At 46.0% G+C, this 19,721-nt stretch overlaps 1 protein-coding gene and 1 long non-coding RNA gene across 9 annotated transcripts in view; one reads left to right on the top strand and one right to left on the bottom strand.

Annotated features, from left to right (window-relative positions):
- The window catches only part of SP110 (SP110 nuclear body protein), a 41,734-nt gene extending 25,195 nt beyond the window's left edge, over positions 1–16,539 (top strand). For 3 of the 8 annotated variants that reach the window (XM_038574131.1, XM_038574132.1, XM_038574129.1), the window contains 9 exons: positions 228–293; positions 4,204–4,302; positions 4,765–4,907; positions 5,726–5,770; positions 11,176–11,291; positions 11,994–12,099; positions 12,319–12,390; positions 12,950–13,090; positions 14,188–16,539. In XM_038574131.1, the coding sequence (XP_038430059.1) occupies positions 228–293; positions 4,204–4,302; positions 4,765–4,907; positions 5,726–5,770; positions 11,176–11,291; positions 11,994–12,099; positions 12,319–12,390; positions 12,950–13,090; positions 14,188–14,298 (899 nt within the window). In that variant the 3' untranslated portion in view covers positions 14,299–16,539. Of the gene's footprint in view, positions 1–227; positions 294–4,203; positions 4,303–4,764; positions 4,908–5,725; positions 5,782–6,438; positions 7,280–11,175; positions 11,292–11,993; positions 12,100–12,318; positions 12,391–12,949; positions 13,091–14,187 lie in introns of those variants that run through there. The other 5 variants (XM_038574130.1, XM_038574133.1, XR_005378781.1 and 2 more) reach the window with 4 other exon arrangements.
- LOC119877542 lies at positions 1,080–3,524 on the bottom strand. Its single transcript, XR_005378786.1, has 2 exons — positions 2,152–3,524; positions 1,080–1,350 (listed from the first exon to the last, which is right to left on the bottom strand). It is a non-coding gene; the product is annotated as an uncharacterized LOC119877542 (long non-coding RNA).
- Positions 16,540–19,721: the final 3,182 nt, after the last annotated feature.

Genomic DNA, 19,721 nt, shown 5'->3' with positions numbered 1-19,721 from the left:
GGTTCATTGCCACTTTCAGCCCAGGGCATGATCCTGGAGTCCCGGGATCGAGTCCCACGTCGGGCTCCCTGCATGGAGCCTGCTTCTCCCTCTGCCTGTGTCTCTACCTCTCTCTCTCTGTGCCTCTCATGAATAAATAAATAAATAATCTTTAGAAAAAAATAGTTGATATAAAGCATGTAAATCTATGTTTCCAACTACAAATGATATTATTATTATTTTTTTAGAAAAGAGAAGGAAAGAAGATATCATTTCAAGTTCAACAAGGGATCAGAAAAATATTCCCCTGAAGAGTAAGTAAGCCCGAAGCAGGGCCTGGCCATCAGTCCGCTTGATGCCCTGTTTGTCTGCTGACTCTTTGTCTCCCTCTCTTCCTCCTCGTTCCCTCCCATGCTAGGTCTCCTTCACCTGCATTCTCTGCTCTAACAGGGTGCCAGCCACACCTGATACTCCAGGTGAATGCTGGCACATACCTTATACTGCCTACCCAATCACCCACTTCTGTACAGATTCTTCAACACAGAACTATACAAAGACCCAAAATGATTAAAAGAGAATGATCAAACCCATGAGTCAAGTTCTAACATCGATTTATACTTCCTTCATTCTAAAACTTGGTGAAAACCCTTATGAAAGCAAAGCCCGGATGATGTTCCTACCTACAAAGAGCTGAGCTTTCTATTGCTTTGATAGGGGTGTGAGCCTGGTCCTATGCTTCAGCCTGTGAGCTTGCTTCTGCCCCCTGCACTCTGAGGCCTCTTGGGGTCACCAACCTTCTCTCTTTCTCCTCCTCTTTTCCCTCCTCCTTTTCTGCTTGAGCTCAATTTTCTTCTGCTTTTGTGACACTTCTTCAGCATTATCCCCTCTCACTCTCCCTTCCCTCTTTAGGCTCCAGTAACATTGGTCTTTTCTCCCCCATGAATTTATTATTGAAGCGGAGCAGGTGCTACTTGAGATGGGGTCCACAGGCTGGTGCCATCTACAAGCCTGTTTGTGGCAGGTCTATAAAAAGAAGGAGCTTATAAATTAACTGTGACATTAGACATGCTGTCTTCACAGCAAGTCCTCCTCGGTGGAGATACCTTGATTTCTTCTTTTATTTCTTTCCTTTTTTTATCTTTTTTTCTTTTTTGAGAGAGAGACAGACAGACAGAGATCATATGTACCCCTGGTGAGGAGGGGGTGTGGTGTAGGCAGAGGGAGAGAGAGAATCCCAATCATGGTCCACATCCATCATGGAGCCTGACATGGGGTTCGATCCCATGACCTGGAGAGCCTTGATTCTATTTTGGTCAGCTGCTATGAGATCATCACACACGACATGTTGAGTAGCACTGGTGCATTACATGCCTAAGAAAAACACATGTACCAGGAATTAATACAAAGGAAAACACACATGTACCTGGCACCTAGGTCAAGAAACACACACAATCCAACCCCTACCCACATCCTGAGTGCTCCCACCAGCCTGATTTCTCAGAGCGGAGGCCACTGTGACACTGGATGCTTCACCCTCCTTTCCTGCTCAAGACTTCCTCCCTCTGTCCACATCACACACTCCCTCCCCAAAGCTAATCTCCCTTGTGCTTCTTCCCTTCCCTTGACACCCTCTTGCCTCACCTTGAACTAAGCATTCTCTGTCCCAGCAGGCAAGGGTAGATTTCCCTAACATGCCTTCATGGAGGCCAGTGTTTTCTTGCTTCGTGGCACTTGTCACAACTATAATTAACTGTCTGTGTACATCCTGTTCACTGTGTGAAAGTCAAATGAGATCAGTAAGCAGTCAACCTTGCCCATTGCTCTATGTCCAGCTTCTCCGTGCCTCACCAAAATAACTGTCAGGCCAATACATTACCTATTCTTCGCGAAGTGTGAATCCCGATATCAGAGCCTCCATTTACTCCTACAATGCAGTATAAGCTGCTACGACTACACTACCATGGAGCTCCAGACTTTTCCCCAGGCCATGTCTGTACATGCGTGGTTTTCACCTTGTGACTTTTCCCTGTGTTCGTCTACCCAATCCATAATTCGGTTTTTTTCCATTCTGCTTTCCCTTGTCTCTGTTAGGCTTTTTTTTTTTTTTTTTTTTTTTTTTTCATTTCGTCCACCCTGCTTTTGGTCTCCATGAACTCTCTGTTAATTGCTTACTTTTCATAGCAGGTTCCTCATTATTTGCTCACGCTTCTGAACGGTGAGCTAATAGATGTTAGACAGGCGGCCTTCCCTTCAGGGTTCCATCCTTAAAAACCGGTTTGCAAGATGAGCAGGTGAGACTAAGACAAATGAAGGATTATTGGGAACAGATTAGGAAGCTGTCACTCCTTAGGTACACGGTGGCAGCTTTGGAAATACTCAGGACACAAGGTCCTGCCTGTCTTGGTAAACTGCCCGCACTGAGTAAAGGAGGGAGTCCTGCTTGTGCCCACAACTCTGTACCCTGGCTTGCTGCCCAGAATTGCCAGCGCTACCCACTGTTCCTGCATCTGCTTGCAAGCATGACTGGGACATCTGCGTTTTGGGACCTATATTTACCATTTATTCCACGAGACAGAGAACTATACGAGGTAGGTCCCTAATGCCTTCTAAGCCTCCTTTGGGGTTTACAGTAGTGGTCCTAAGTTACCTGTGGCTCTGCCCTGTTGCCCAGGTTATGAACCCCCCCTGGAAAATCTTCCAGTCAACTTTGACAATAATATACACATATGTAAACTTGCTACCAAATTGCATAGCCAAGATTATAAGCCCAGCCAGTCTGGCTCCTGAGGCTGAGCTGTCATCCCCTGGGCCATATTTATTTGAGTGGGCACAGTCTGGAGACTAGTAACGGAGCCAGCCATTCCATGCAAGAGTAACTGGTGGGCTCTTGAAACTAAGTTCTTCCCACCCCCTCATTTCTACCCAAGCTTGCTATAGCTCCTGCCCCTCTAAAGCTGGGCATCTTCCAGTGTTCTGTTCAGGGGAGCCATCCCGTCACTTCTCAGGGATCTATGCTTTCACATCTGACTCTAGTTCACATCTTCCCAAGGTAACTGATGGGACAGTTCTTTCACCACTGATGCTGCTCTGTTCTTTTTCCAATGGTGCTCTTGCTTTTTCTTACATTTCCTTTTGGCTCTTTTAATAAGTGTTCAGGGCAAGAGAGAGAGTTGGACAAGTTGTTCCCCTAGCCTCATTCCACAAGTAGCGTCCTATATAACACAAATAAGCCATGGGCAGATCTTTCTTCTTGCCCCCAGAGACAGCTTCTGCAGTCTATCTGGAATGAATTCACCCACAGTGAGGCTGGGGTAAAAAGAAGCAGGAATTGCTGGTATTTATTTTAAACTCTTTTACAGCTGCTTCTCCTGAATCAATACCCCACATCCCTACTCAGGGCTTCACAATTACCAAATCTCTCCATATGCAATTTGCAGATTAGTCTAGAGTCCTTGGAGTTTTTCTTTCTTACTCATAGAGGATGAAACAGAAAAGCAATAAAATGAAAAAGGACAGGGGCACCTGGGTGGCTCAGTGGTTGAGCATCTGCCTTTGGCTCAGGTCATGGTCCTGGCATCCTGGGATTCAGTTTCGTATCAAGATCCCCACGGGGAGCCTGCTTCTCCCTCTGCCTACGTCTCTGCCTCTCTCTCTATGTCTCTTATCAATACATGAATAAAATCTTTTTTTAAAAAAAATGAAAAAGGACAACAAAAAATTAAGACTGACACTAATCCCTCAGTGCTAAGCACCTCACTCACCCTGCCTTGGTTTAAAGCAGGTGATAAGATTATAGACAAAGACCTTTCCTCCAGCTACATGAGCACCATGAAATATTCTGAGTAGGCAATTTATATCAGCTTATCAGAGGGATAAGCAGGGTGCTTATGGAATAAAGGACCAGAATGTTAAGTGATGGTCAATTAGCTTCTGAATTAAATAAAACCCACTCACCAAAGAAGCCCTATATGTTTTACTAAACATTTTGTTTGATGTAATATCGAAGGTGTTGATTTTATCAGAAACTCCTCTGTACATATTAGCTAATCTGCCACTCAAAGTGGAAGACCTCCTGCCAGTTAACCAGAGGTTGTCCCTCATTGCCATTTACATGATTATTGTTGTTATTACTGTTATCAGAATCCAGGGTAAGGAAAATTCGTGAAGGAGATAGAATGAAGACTGAGCAACACTATACTCTTCTACTTTCCCTTCTACTTTCAGAAAAATCTGAAGATGAAACCGTGGATTTTCTCTCTCCCAAACTTCCTGTGACCTGTGGTGAAGCCAAAGGGATTTTATATAAGGAGAAATTGAAACAAGGTGAGTTTTTTCAATCTTCTGCTTTTTGGAACCCCTAGAAACCACTAGAAGAGAGGAAAATACCCATGTGTTTGATCATCCAGGAATTAAATCCTGCAAGTCAGGCTACAGAGAAAGAAGTCTTTGTTGAGAATTTTCTTTCTATGTCATGGTATACCTGGCAGCCCGGCCACTCCACTCCCACCTGGAAGTTTTCCATGGACCCAGTGGCACTACTTGCCACCTGTAGATGTCACATAAAATGCACATTCTTTCTCACTCTGGCACCATTCCCACAGACTTTTAGGGCTTCCTTCACTCTGAGAGAGGAGGAATCCAGACTCCCTTGCTACTGCTCCCTTCCCACAGGGAATCTCTCTGGACCCAGGCAGGTGGAACAACCAGTTATCGGTTTTGAGAGGTTTAGGCTGAATTCACAGGGGATGAAACTGGATCTGGGAATGGGCCGTCTTTATCTTACAGGATCCTCAGAGAAGTGCATTCAGAATGAGGCGGGGGTTTGGTTCACACCCAAAGAATTTGAAATTGAAGGAAAACAGGCAAATTCAAGGAAATGGAAGCAGACTGTGCATTGCAAAGGAAAGACCTTAGGAGAACTGATAAAGGTATTTGACAGGGAACAGATGGGTGACGGGTTTAATTCCTTGAAGGCTGAGTGGGAGTTTGATAACAGAACTGTGAAGAAATTTCCATTAGGATTCCACAACATGATTGAGAAAGAGCTAGATTTTTCACAGAAAGCAGTTGTGGGTGATAAAGTTAGGAATGCAGATTGGTACCCACAGCAGAGAACTTTAAATGCAAGCAAAGGATGTGAGGTCAGGAGAGATTTAAGAAGCTTAGAATCGGAGTATTGAGTGGGTTGAACTAGGAGGGAGCCAAATGGAGACACAGACCTCCAAGAGCTTCCTGTATGCTCTGCCCAATAAAGGCCTCCACCAGACCCAGCTCCCTGTGGACCCCCAGGTGATGCATTTCCAGATCCCCTGTCTTTGGGCCCTCCCTCCTCTGCACTTCCCTGGCTCGCACTCAATCCTGTGAGCAACAACAAACAAGCTGGTCTTTGTGATCCCAGAACCCAACACAAAGCCTCTCAAAAACACTAAAAAAAATTACCACTGGGATGAAATCATAAGATTTTACCTATAGAAGGAGAAATGGAGAGGAAAAAGTAGGTGAGAAAGTTACTGAGAAAGAAGGACTAATGGGTCTTGAGTTTGAGTAATGGGGAAAAAAAAATGATTTTATCATGTGAAGTCCAGAATTGATTGGAGGATTGAGCTAATGTTTCTTTCAGACACCATGTGTTTGAGACCAAATAGGAAGCCCAGGTACAAATATTCACTAGGAAGTGGGAACTTTGATATGAACAAAAGAAAAGCCTCTAGAATAAGATCATTCACTGACTCCTTCTGTCTTTCAGAAAGGACTTTTGCTCTGTCCTCCAAGAATAAGTGTCAAGAGACAGGTAAAGAACAGGTGAATTTCTACCACATTTTCAGTCGCCATGTTGCAAACTCTCTGCATCCAAAGACTCACCTTCAAGTCCTCAAATTCCCCAGCCCTGGATCACCTTTACTTTTAGGCATTGCATCTTCATGACAATGACATACTGGTACATGTATATGCCACCATTAATTTCGTAGTTAATTTGAGATGAGGACACAAATAACTCTTTAAAATAAAGACTAGGACAAAAACTGATGATGTACATGTGTTTTAGGAAAAGACCTGGACATTTGGATGAATATGAACCAAAGGTGTCAGAAATAGAGTGCTCTAGTTTGAAAAGTAATTATGAGGGCAGCCCAGTGGCTCAGCGGTTTAGCGCCGCCTTCAGCCCAGGGTATGATCTTGGAGACCCGAGATTGAGTCCCACGTCGGGCTCCTTGCATGGAGCCTGCTTATCCCTCTGCCTGTGTCTCTGTCTCTCTCTCTATCTCTGTGTCTCTCATGAATAAACAAATAAAATCTTTTTTTAAAAAAAGAAAAGTAATTATGAAATGGAGCTAGACAAGAACCGTATGTGAAAGACCAAAAAGTGATGTGTTGAACACAACTATGCCTCAATTCAACATGCTCTTTATCAGTAGCACCAAAATGGAATAGTGTTTGAACTGAGCTTTGTCTCTGCAGAGCATCCCTCCAGGTGAAAATGGCAGTCATCATTGTCTGCATCAGCTGCCTCTCCTCAGCCTTCTTCACTTGCTTGAATATGCCCTCCAGATACAAATCTCCTTCAAGAACTTCCCGTTAGATCTGAACCTTTGGCAGAGGCCTTTCCCATGTTACCCTGGAGGCTTGCCTGACCCTTGGCTGAATTCATTCAAAGTTTAAAAGGATAAGGGGTCCCTCAAAGCTGTTTATTGTATAAGACATCTTTTCCATGCTGATTTGAAATACCTTATTGTGTTCAGGGATGCTCCTTGTAATCGCCAAAAATTAGGGAAGACTACAAATGCCCATCATTATTACAAAATAAACTGATACATCTACTGAATGATGTTTTCTTAAAAAAAAAAAAAAAAAAAAAAAAAAAAGCTTAGGTATAGACTTCTCCTCAGTCAATGGAAAACCACCCAAAGGTTCTTAGGTCAAGAAAGCTTTCATAATCTTAAACTAGAAGTAGTAGAAGGAACCCAATTTTGTTTATGTGATGATGTAGGTATATGATTGAAAATATATCTGAATGAATTGGTTATTTTGGGATAGGATTCTATGGGACATTTGTCTTCCATATTATACATTTATGTACAGGTAGAATTTTTATAATGACCATTTATTACTTTTGTAATAAAAACAACAAAGGTGTTTTAAATTCAGAGCATTAATTAGTGGCCCCAATATTATAGTTCCTTCTCACTCATAATATCACATGTCAGTGCGTTAGAGTCAGAAGCACACCTCACCTGACCTTTCAGTCCTGCCTATCGGAAGCCACACTGAAATAAATGAAATAATTTGTAATGACTACAAATGGACAAATGTAGGCTTTTTCTTCAGCCACATTATCTAACACATCACTGTTGCTCTGCAATATACCCAGTCTCCACTGGTATCTATCTTTGTCTATGCGTTGGGCAATAGTCATGGTTATTGAGAAGGTCGATAATTACTACAGTGTCAGGGATGGAGCAGCCTTCAAATGACCAAATGATGCCCACAAATTTGCTGAGCTGATGGGCCCTTGAACTGTGGTAGGCAATGGCCTTTCTTTGTGACATATTGTATATTCTGAATGAGTATGCCAAACGAAAAGGATGTCATCAGTGTGGTGTCATACTTGTGCTCCTGGGGAAAGTTGGATGCAGTTCAGATCTTGCCTGCAGAGGTCATATGTGATGGTAAAGCTGTTGTGGTACTGCAGGCAACCATGTAAAGGTGTGCTGTATCCCTACAGAGGTGAAGGCAAGCTACAGCTGAAACGCTGTTGAACTAAGCACAAAGTAGAACTTCCTAGCCAAATCTGGGACAGCAAAACACTTGCCAGTTGCCAAGTGATTGATGCCAGTAATTTCAATAATACTACATATAAGGACTTTAATGGGTGGAGCTCCTTTGCAAGTAATTATATCCCACTAAATTTAAACAAGTTACCCTCTATACTCTTAGGGGTGCTACCAAAGATAAAATAGAGAACAAACAGATATACCTCACTTTAACCAACAAAATTGTTGCCTTGCCTAAATGCTTCATGGTCATAATACTCATTGCTCTAAAATATCCCATCATGGGCATGGATGCTCTTACCCAATGAATAAAGAAGTCGAATAAAATGTAGTTTTCAACACTTAGCAATCAATCTTACCAAATGGAACTCATGGACATTCCCCTCTGTTAAAATAGTTAGTAGAACCCAATATAAATTTCAAGCATCAAAACTCATTGTATGAGATCTGCTTCAAGCAGGAGTGATTATTTCTACTGTTTTTCTACTTGAATGTCCAGTTTGGTCTATTCTTAAGCTTGGGAAGAATGATGGTGTCTCATAATGGATGACTGAAACCTCAGTACCACGGCCCAGCAGGTAGCAACACCACTCAAAGCATAAGCCAGTTAGCAGAACCAGTTAGAAAGCCGGAGCAAGAGAAGACAGACCCCGGTCACTGAGACTGTTTGCCTGTTGAGCCAATTGTCTTCTGGTTGATGGAGAGGAAGTAGTTCAGGTCTCCACCAAAAACTGGGTTTAGATATCAAAACTGATGATGCAACACATACACAAGAGAGTATGAAATTTATTACTCACATACTGAGGCTTTCTAGGGAGAGCAGGGCAGGCTCCCAAGCTGGTCTGAAAATGGCCTGAGTGGCAAGGGGGTACTAGTAGTCCAAGGTGTTATTATGGCTATGAGTGGGGCCAGCCTGAGAATTTCCTTGCTGGGGCAGAGATTGACTGGTTTGAACATCTCACTGGGACCAAGATGGGGAGCCCATGAACTTCCTTACTGAGTTGCCCAGATGTGGCAAAAGGGGAAGAGGGAGGAGTGGATCTTGAAACTGTCGGCCATCAAACATAATAGCCAGAGTCAAGAACGAGACTGTGGAGTTGTAAGTCCTTTCTCTCTTTCTCTGTCATATCATGTGTATTGGAAACTGTTCCACTCCAGAGCCTAGGGAAGGGGGTGTTTTGTGCTGGTTACAGCCTATCAATAACCAGTGTTGTGGTTGGACTGGTCCTCGTGGCTCTTATTATAATTATAGGATGCCCTCCAGCAGTAACTGTCAGGAAACTAAAAGGAAAAAGAAGATTTATTATATTATTTATAGGACCTGGAAATTACAAAGCACATCTGGAGCCATATCATGAAGTTGCAGAGAGATGGATGGAGAGATATAGAGGTAGAGAGAGAGAATGAGTATAGGCATGAGGCTCTGCCTTTATTGGGGTTGAGGGTGGGGATCTAGGGTTTTCCAGGTTCACTCTTTATTGGTGAATTTAAAACATAAGAGCTAGAGTTTTGATGGTTAAAGTGAGGGAAGAGAAAAAAACAAGTGGCCCAAAAAGTCTTGAAATCAACCAAGATCTATAAAACAAAAGAACCTCAGCGGAGATCGATGGCCTGGCTCTTTACCTAGTTGTGTGGCTGGCAATGTTTTTCCTTGAGAAATAGCAAGATAGCTGTGTTTATCAGGGGTGCTGGAGCAATCGAGGCTTCAGTCAGGCACTTGCATTATAGAAAAGGATAGAAAAAAAAAAAACCTATCAGTGCTCACACTAGAGACACTGGGGCTCTGAATCCAGAGGGTCTCAGCTGGGAGGAGTGAGTAGGTCTGGGCTACTAGGGGAATTGGCATCTTCACCCTGGACCTGGACAGGCCAGGTGTCTAGTCAGAGGGCAAGAATGGCCATAAAGTGTGAATTCCAGGGACAAAGAAAGGCAGACCAGGAAGTTCAGGATGGGAAGGCCAGAAAGATCACCTGAACTTCAGGATTGGTGGGGAGCCCTCTTTATGGAGTCCTGGGGTCCCTGTTAGAAGGGGAATTTGCTTTAGAAGCTTCCCCAATTAACACAGAGATGAACCCATCCCCAAATCAAGGGGAATTTTTACTCTGGCTGCATGGCTAGGTTTTTTTTTTTTTAAGATTATATTTATTTATGGGGAGCGGGGAATGAGTGGGAAGGGGCCAAAGGAAAGAGGGAGAAGCAGACTCCCCACTGAGCAGGGAGCCCAACATGGGGGACTCAATCCCAGGACGCCGAGATCATCACCTGAGCTGAAGGCAGATGCTTCACCAGCTAAGCCACCCAGGCGCCCTTCTAACTGCCTAGTTTTGAGGATGGACAAAATATTTCCATTCCTTCTGCCCTCACCCAGGTCCTTGTGCTTGTGTTGTGGACAGTCGAGGGTAGTAGCAGGATTTCTCTCCTTAGATGCGACTGATCCTCAGCTCCTCCAATCCTTTGCTCGAGCTCCTGATGGTCTGTTTCCCACCTTTTCTCCACCCAGAGGCACAGACAGAAGGATACCTCTTCCTGACTCCTACATTTAGTGCAGAGAAAATACTTCCTTATTTTCCGTCCACCTTGCAGGGTCAGGAGTGGAACCAGGGGCTCCTGCCTGTAGGTCTTTATCCAGCAGTAAAGATCGCTGGTAGAATTTACTGGATCACATTTTAAGGGCATGAGAAAGACCATGATCTCTCAGGCCCACAAAACAACCCATATATACAGCAGCTCTCTATATGTTTCTGTTTGTCAGCCGTAATGTCAGGAACTGCGCCGGGTCTGCCCAGCATGCTTGCCTGGGATGGCACATAGTGGACAGAAACACCTCTGAACCCAGGCACAGGCAGTCTGGGTGCCAGTCTCATTCGGGTGCTAAGTAGTGCTGACCCTGCAGGAAAACAAAACAAAACAAAAAAAAAAAACAAAAAAAAAAATCCTGTCTTTCCAGCCTTCTAAAATGAGGAGGTTGCCTTAAGCTGTGTTTTTTTTTCAAATTTCACGTACTTACAAACCACCTGGGATGCTGAGGTTTGGTGTGGTTTTGCTGTTGTTGTTGTTTGGGGGGACCTTGTTAAAACATTTCAATTCAGTAGCTCTGTATCTCTAACCAGCTCCCAGGTAAAGCTGATGCAGCTGGTCCTCAGGCCACACTTGGTGTAGAAAGGGCTCATGTGGCCTTCCAGTCCCTTCCAGCTCTGACAAGGTGTGATTCAAGTGGTGGCTTGCTGATTCTTGCCCTTGGCTCTTTTGTGATTGGAGAGGTCAGGCTCGTCCTCCATCAGCACTCTCCGGGAGCACCACAGGCAGGCGTGTTGAACACATCCACTCTGGATCACACAAGGGTGGTGTGTGCCAAAGCCCCTTGGGTGTCAGTGTGCAGTGAGTCTCACTGACCCCAGCGCTGCTGCATTATCTCCCCTTCCAGTGGGAAAACTTCAAGGAATGTGAGGTGTGCTGTAGAGGGGGACCACTGCTCTGCTGTGACACTTGTCCAAGAGCCTTTCATGAGGACTGTCACATCCCGCCTGCAGAAGCAGAGAGGTTAGTGAGACGCAGCCCTGCCTTTTGCACACACACTCCACCCAGGCCCTGCCTCTGGTCGCCCATCTCCAGGAGGAAGAGCAGGACCCATGAGCATCGCCACTCAGGTGTGACCCTGAGCAGCTGGAGGGGGCAGCAGCTGTGTCCCATCCGGTATCAGTGACAGCCTCTGGTTCTCTGAGTCTGTGCCTGAACCACCGTGACTCCACTTTGCCACTGCCCCTGGGAGGTGTCCTTTCCTAGGGGATGACAGCTGTCCATGGGGATGGAGGATGCGAAACACCAGCTGTTTGTGTTCAGCACTTTTTCAGAAAAGGCAGGAAACATGGCCTGGTTCATGCATCTTGCCACAGGCTCAACAGACTGATAGAGGCCAGGGTCCCCGGGGGTTAAGGCCTAGTTTTGACACGTGGGTGTGATGGGCAGGCCTCCTCGTGCTCCCAGCAGCTCAAGTGGGGAAAGGAGAGTCCACCACTCACCCTGACACCACCTTCCACACATGGAGGGCCCTGTTGCCACCCTCAATGGGAGGAAGGTCACGGGCTCAGACCCCACATGGGGATCTTGGAGACTCTGGGAGGTGTCCCCTTCATCTCCCAGCTGAGTCCTTCGGCCATGCTTGAAAGAAGGATGGTGGCAGCTCTAGGAACAGGGGCTGTTTCCAGGGGCCTTGCCCTTGCTCACTTACGCCTGACCTCTCAGGAGCCCGTGGAGCTGCACCTTCTGCAGGATAGAGTCTTTGCGAAGGCAGCGGTGCCACGGGGAGTCTGAGGCCCCTGAGAGGCAGATGCAGCCCGAGGAGCAGCTGGTGAGTTGGGTGCCAACCCCAACCCTTCTCATTACCCCAGATACGAGAGAAGACCAAACAGATAGAGGGTGAGGGGAAGGGTGCCCATGGGTGCCTGAGGGAGCCTGCAGTGTCTGGATTCGGGGAAGGTGATTTGGTGCCCAGAATCCAAACAGAGTTCGACGTACCCCACTTTCTCGGAGCTGCGTTTCCCTTCAAAGCTCTCTTCACGTTTTACAGAAGTGTGAGTTCCTCCTGTTGAAGGCCTACTGTCATCCACAAAGCTCCTTTTTTGCAGAAACCCCACATAACGTAAGTGATATTTTATGATTCTTGTCGTCTGGGCATCTCTTCTTTGCAAAAGTCATTCTGGAATTTTGGAGTGTGACTCCTGAGGGCACTGCTGTTTGCCAAGAGGAGGTGGAGTTGCAGACTCTGGAGGAGGCCTCCGGGTTCAAACTCCACCCCTCGCATCCTAGTTCTGGGACATTGAGCAACTTGGTCCGCTTCCTGTGTGCCTCAGTTTCACCTTCTTAGGTGGGAATACTTTCTCACAGCCAGCAGAGGGTTTAGGGCACCTTCTCGGAAGGCTTCAAATCCCACCTCTATCACTTTTTAGCTGTGAAATCCTGGGTAGGTTACTGAACTTCTCCATCCCTTGGTTTCCTCACCTAGAAAATGAGGGTAATTATCGTACCTATCTCCTAGGGCTGTTGTAGGATCAGATGCTAACACGGTGGCGGTGCTTCGAGCAGGGCCTGGCATACACAGGCCAACGCTGGGATCCTCCCTTGCCTGGTTATATCAGTTGGATCCAATTCCAGTAACATTGGCTGTGCTAACATCCCCCTTTTGGTGGCTTTGTCCCTAGATTCGAGATTATGGAGAGCCCTTTAAGGAAGCCATGTGGCTGGACTTGGTTAAGGAAAGGTTGACTGAGCAAGTGTACACAGTGGCATGGTTTGTTCGGGACATGCGGCTGATCTTTCGCAATCATAAAACATTTTACAAGGTAAAGGAAGTCTCCTGTTTCCTTTGCATGCCCTTTCCACTTTTCCCTAAGTCCTGGGACAGCATAACTTTGCAAGAATTACACCAATCTTGTCCTGGAGAGAGCTCAAAAGCAGTAGCGGTAGCGGAAGCAGAAGAAAGCGGCCTGGGAGGAGGAATTTAGAAAGAACAGCAGAGAAGAATCCTTGTAAGCAGGGCCACGGAAACAATCCAAAACCCCAATCCTAGGACAGGTGGGATGGTCCCACTGAGAACAGTCGGTTTCATCCATCGTCCTTGTTCAAACGGGGAGGAAAGGTAGTTTATGGTTATATTGTTCTGTGTCTCAGAAATACAGAAATAAATAAAGGAGTTAAACTTCATGAAATAATTTCAACTCCCAGGATGCTAATGCTTGGATTTTTTTCACCAAATTTCCCAGTGGACCCAAACCTCCAGAATTGCCCTGGTGTTGGCTTTGTCCTTTGTAGGTAGTGACATGTGACAACTAGTTGACCTATCTTGCAAACCAGTGCGTTGTTAACTTTAGCCTCTTGCGTCTATGCCGATTTTTACTACCATTTGTACAGATATTTCTTGGGAGATAACCAAGGAAGACTTCCATTTCCGCCCAGGCAGCCTCCTTCTCTTCCTCCGTGGCACTGGTTGGCATGTTCACGAGCCACAAATTACAAACTGGTGTCTGGGCGTGGAGCTGGAGGGTGAAAGAGTCCACCCAGGGAGCCCCTCCACGCCTCGCCCAGGCTCAGCCTTGGAGAATGGAATCTTTCCTTCAGAGGGTGGGCTTTCAAGAAATGCTTTATCTCTATCTATTTTACCCCAAGCTCGGGCTTTGCAGTGATCGAAATCAGCTCCCCAGTCCTGACCACCTGTCAGGTCCAAGTTAGGAATCGGGCAGAGGCTCATCCGTTTCGATACTGTGGCAGCAGCATCTCCCCCGCTAACCCTGGGCACTCTGCCTGGCAGATGGGGAAGCATAGCATTCGGGACAGGGAGGGCAGGGCTCAAAAAAAAAAAAAAAAAAAGGCAAAAATGCAAGATGTGATGGTCCTAATTCTTTGTCCGTAGACATCTATTTGTTTGCTTTTTTTCTTTCAGGCTTCTGACTTGGGTCGGATAGGATTGGACTTGGAGGCAGAATTTGAAAAGAACCTCAAAGAAGTGTTTATTTTTTGCAAAGCCAATGAGAACAGTTTCCAGACTCTTTGACTCTGTTCTTGAAAGTCTGAGGCACTCCAACTTCAGGATCCAGATGATGTGACTCTGGCCATCTTTAGACTGCCAGTGAGTCTGGGATGTTATTGTGTGGAGGCCGAGAAAAAATAAGGCCATTCCACCTCAATTTAACATTAGCACAGGGAGGATTTTTTGGAATTTTGCACCTGGCTCAGTGGTTGAGCATCTGCCTTCAGCTCAGGGCATCAACCCAGAGTCCCAGGATCAAGGCCCCATCAGGCTCCTTACAGGGAGACTGCCTCTCCCTCTGCCTCTGTCTCTGCCTCTCCCTCTCTCTGTCTCATGAATAAATAAATAAAAATTTAAAAAAAAAAAGAATTTTTCACCTGTATTTATGAATGAAGTTGGTCCGCAAGCTTCTGTGTACTGTCATGATCAGATGTAGGGCTACCTCAGCTTGGCACAAGAATGCCTAAAACTTTCCTTTTTATGTGCTCTGGAATAGTTTAAAATGTTTTAAATGAACCAACTCATAAAATTATATAGCCTACCGTTCTTTGGAGAGATGATATTGGCCACAGTCTCCACTTTTTCAGGACCATTAAACTCTTCAGATGCTCTCTTGCTCTTGAATCGGGTCCGCTTTTATAGTTTTCTTTCTTTTTTTTTTTCTGTTATAGTTTTCTAAGAAGTCAGTCATTGCATGTGTTGTTCATACTTGGCCTTATTTCTGCCGTATTATTTTATTCCCTCTCTTGGGAATAGTTTCACATGATTTTTGTGTACATTTTCTTTGTTTCTGCCTTCTATTCTGGAAGGCATTTGTCCCAGCTTTTAATTCTAATATTTACCTGCAAGTTTTCCAAATGTATTTTTAACTTATGTTTTAAATGTCAGAGCCAGGGATGTCCGGTGGCTCAGTGCATTGCGCATCTGACTCTTGATTTCGGCTCAGGTCATGATCTCTGGGTCCTGGGATGGAGCCCCACAACCCCCAATCCCTGTGTCGGGTCTGCTGGAGTTTCTGCTCCTCCCCCTGCTCATGCTCTCTCACTCTCTCTCTCCCTAATAAATAAATAAATCTTAAAAAAATAAATAAACGTTAGAGGCAAAAATAAAATATCTTTAATGAACCATGTATTTAAGCCAACATGTTTGTCACTTTTTATGTGACAGCTTCTTAATTCAAACAGGGAGGAATTCCCTGTTTCATAATATGGCTATTTATTATCAGTATCAGATGTTTGCTTTTACTTTGTATTAATTAATTTTATTCACTGATATGTCACTATTTTGTTATTTTTACATTACATAAATTATTTATTACTTTTAATATCTACCAAAATTGAAAAACAAAAGGTAAAAGTCGAATGACCCTTATTCATGAGAGCAGTATTTTTTTTTTAAGATTTTCTTTATTTATTCATGAGAGACACAGAGAGAGAGGCAGAGACACAGGCAGAGGGAGAAGCAGGCTCCCTGCAGGGAGCCCGATGTGGGACTCGATCCCAGGACCCCAGGATCATGACCTGAGCCGAAGGCAGATGCTCAACCACTGAGCCACCCAGGTGCCCCTCTTTAAGTCATTTTAGAAGATGAGTAAGCAGGTGGCATGTTTTCTGAGCCTTTGCACAGCTCTGAATGTCTTCTCTGTTTTCATAAATTCACGGTTGGGCTACAATTTGTATTTTATCACAACTTCTCACCTTCAAAATCGATTTAGGCCTTGGTTCACTGTGTTTGGGCATTTTCATCCTACAAGTGTGAGTCTGCATTCAGTCAGAATTCTGTTCCTTTGTTAGTGTGTGGACGCATAGCAGGTTTCTTCTTTCTCTCTGTAGTTCTATATTTTCAACAGGACAGGATTCAATGTAATACTCTTATCGTTGATCTTGCCTGGCACTCTGAGCCCTTTCAATATACATATCCAGTTCTTTTTTCAGCAGCTGCATTAAATCTTTCTGATCCTTTTGTACTGGGCTCTCTTTCAAGAACATTTATTATCCATATGCTGGCTCTCCATTCTCTGTCCTCCCTATTTATCATTTTTAAAAAAGAAAAAATAGGTTCTGGGAAGCGCTCCTCTTCTGAGGTCATTAGTCTAAGACTTAAATGTACTAACTCAAAATAACTGCACTTCTAGGGTCAATATTTTTAAATTAATGATTTTTTTATCATTATAATAATGCTAATTACTCTCTATTAACCAGGGAAACTTTTCTTACCACAATACTTTTCTTCTCTCAACACAAAAATAAAAAGTTACCGCTGCTACTAAGTTGTCCTGATCTGTGTTTCTGGTTTTTGCATTCTCACTTAGGGTCAATGGAGGAGTGTGGACTGAACTCTGTCCCCCATCAAATTCGTATATGGAAGCCTTAACCCACCCGTGTGTGGTACTTGGAGACAGGGCATCTAAGAAGGGGTTAACAGTTAAATGAGGTCACAAGTGTGAGTCCTTACTGAGATAGGATGAGTGTCCTTATAAAAAGAAGACAACCCCCTGAGATGGCTCTGCTCCGTGCTCAGAGAGGGGGGAGCAGGTGAGGAGGCCTCAAGGGGTCCCCTCCAAGCCAGGAGCCAGCTCTCACCCAAAGGGAATCAGCTGGCACCTCCATCCGGGACTTCCAACCTCCAGAGCGGTGGGAAATAAATCCCTAAATTGCCCAAGCTGGGAGGGTTTCGTGGTGGTGGCTCCAGGCTGCCTGACACAAGGAGTTGAAGCCGGAGAGGGAGGTTCTTGTCTCAGAGTCAATTGTGAATGAATGTGAAGAATGAATTGTGTCAGATGAATCTCTAGGACAAAGGAGAGTGAGTCAAGCAACAGAAGTTTATAGGGATGCCTGGGTGGCTCAGGGGTTGAGCATCTGCCTTCCCAGGGTGCTGGGATTGGGTTCTACATCGGGCTCCCCGCAGAGAGCCTGCTTCTCCCTCTACCTTTGTCTCTATACATATTGTAGCCCAACAGTTTATTAAGCAAGGATACAGAGGAAGCTCTCAGGAGTGAGAGGGGTCCCCACAGGGTTGCCACTGGGAGTTTGTAGGGTTGGTCTTTTATTGAAAGCCCACCAGGGAACCTAAATCCTTTTAACATCTCTGTTGGTATCACCATTGAGTAAGGACTAGTGATAACAACACCTTCCATGGCTTACTTCCTTTATAGGGTCCTGGAATTCTTTGTTGGTCACAGGTAGCGGTTCTAACAAGACCCCACCTCTGACATCTGGGACAGGAGGGTCTGGTTTGTTTCTTTATCTGTTTCCTTGCACCTCCACATTTTGGGGGAGTCCTGTGAACCTGATCCCGCAGGCCCCTACCTATCTCCCCCTACCTAGCCCCACCTGTCCTTTACTCAAGAGTGACAGCACCTTGGGGCTCTGCTGTGCTCCCCGACCAGGCACTCGGGCAGGGGTGTGTGGGAGCCTCCACTTTGGTACCTGGTGTCACAGCCCCATGAACAGACAATGTAGAGAGATTCCCCCCTAGTGTTTCCACAGCAAGGTGAACCTCCATATGGTCTGATTTTACCTACGATCCAGGAAAGGGTGGAGGCAGCTTGAACCCTGATTTAAGAAAAGCAGGTAGTGAAATAGAATTCCTTTCATTTTGTGGGAAGGGGACAAATGTGACCATAAAGACGACTCCTGATGCTGTTCTGGGAGGGAAGGGGCGGGGGCGCTTAGAGGTGGCTGTTCCTTTGGTGCAGATTTCTCCTCCCAGCAAATCTGTGGGATAAAAGGTCTCCCCACTCCCCCTGGCTTAGCAGCAGCCAGGACAGCCGTGTATTAAGTGATCTTGCATCCATTTGTGACCGTCTCGTCCATTCTGGCCCTGCCAAGCTGAATCACGTCTCTCTCTTTCTCCTATCACAGCTCAGGCTTGCTCTGTAACAGGCAAAAGGAACCCAACCACCCTAAACGAGTCATTTATTTCTTTGAAAGTTTCAACCGCTATCAGTTTAGTTGCCATGACAACCAGGACCCCATCCCAGGAGCCATCACTCCGTTTGGCTCCCTTTTGTGGTCCTACTGCTCATCTGGTTTTCTCACTGTACCCGTAAAAACAGGGTTTTGATTTATTCTGCTCCTCTCCGCTGACCCTCATCCTTCCCCAGGACCCCCAGGACGTGGGCTCTGGCCTGCTCTTCTCCTGACTTCCCACTCCCGGGCCCACCAGCTCGGTTCCATCCCCTCCCCGCTGCTGGCCTGGGCTGCTGAGAGCCTAGGTCAGCCCAGGACCACCGCCCCCACCCCATGCTGTGACACCAGGGGTTATAAAGGACTCTAGAGTGGTCCCCCAAAACTGGGCAGGGCAAAGGCTGCAAAAATAGAACCCAGAAAAGCTTTCTACTGGGAGTGACTGGAGGAATTGTACATAAGGATATGTTCTCCCCTCCAGCTGACACCAGAAAGTCAACCTTGGAGGGGTGCCTGGGTGGCTCAGTGGGTTAAGTGTTCGACTCTTGATCTCAGCTCGGGTCTTGATGTCAGGGTTGGGAATTCAAGACCCGTGTTGGGCTCCACACACAGGGTGGATCTTACTTATTAAAAAAAAAAGGGGGGGGGGAAGGAAAAGTAATTCAAGGATGGAAAATTCATCCTTAGGAGCTGGGAGGGCATGGTCTCCTGGCCAAGTACACTTGCCCTTGCGGGAGGTAGACTTAACTGGCAATCAGCGTCTGGGCTGACTCCTTTCTCAGATGCTCTCCAAGCTCTGGCAGAGCCTGGCCCTGCAAGCCAGCTCCCATCCTGCAGGTGGCTGTGGAGCTCTGCCTCCAGCCGGCCTGCTGGGTCCTGCTGGGAGCCTCTCTCCTTCTTCCTCCGAGTCCTGAGGAGCCGCGCTGCTTCTTGCCTCCTAAAGATGCTCCTACTGCATCCCAGGAGTTCCTCGCCTCCTGGAACTGGGTTTTCTGGGCTCCAGGATTCCAGGCTCTTCCTTCTGCCCTTGTCCCTGAAAAAAAAGAAAAAGAAAAGCAGAGACTCGATTCACTTTAACAGCCACACGACTGAAATGACACAAGAGATCACGAAAACCAAGAAGCCATTGTCTTACTCATTTTTCCCCTGGTCTCAAGGGGGGCACTTGCATTTCTAGAGCTATTTGGAAAAGGGAGTGCCACTCAGTGAAGACCCTCCCCGCATAGGATTCCTTTGGGCAGTGTGCCACCAGGCATGTCCTTGGGACAAGACCAGAGCAGAGATGCACTGACCTTGGACCCTCCCCCCATGAGCAGCCATTGGCATCTGATTGCTTAGAGTGGGTGACACCCCTTGGGAAACCCTCTCCTCCGTTGATCCAGATGAGACAAGGAGGCCAATTTGCCTGAAGTTTGCACGAGGCCTCAAGCAGGGACTCAGCAGTGAGGACAGTGACCCAGGCCTGGGACACGAGACCTGAGTGTCCACAAGAAGCAGTGGCTGCAGGTCCAGCAAGTCAGCTGACACCAGAACTCACTC

The sequence above is a fragment of the Canis lupus genome, chromosome 25, assembly GCF_011100685.1.
Source record: "Canis lupus familiaris isolate Mischka breed German Shepherd chromosome 25, alternate assembly UU_Cfam_GSD_1.0, whole genome shotgun sequence".
NCBI classification, from domain to species: Eukaryota; Metazoa; Chordata; class Mammalia; order Carnivora; family Canidae; genus Canis; species Canis lupus.
Note: the sequence above shows the minus strand (reverse complement) of the source record. Positions and strands in the feature narration are given on the sequence as shown.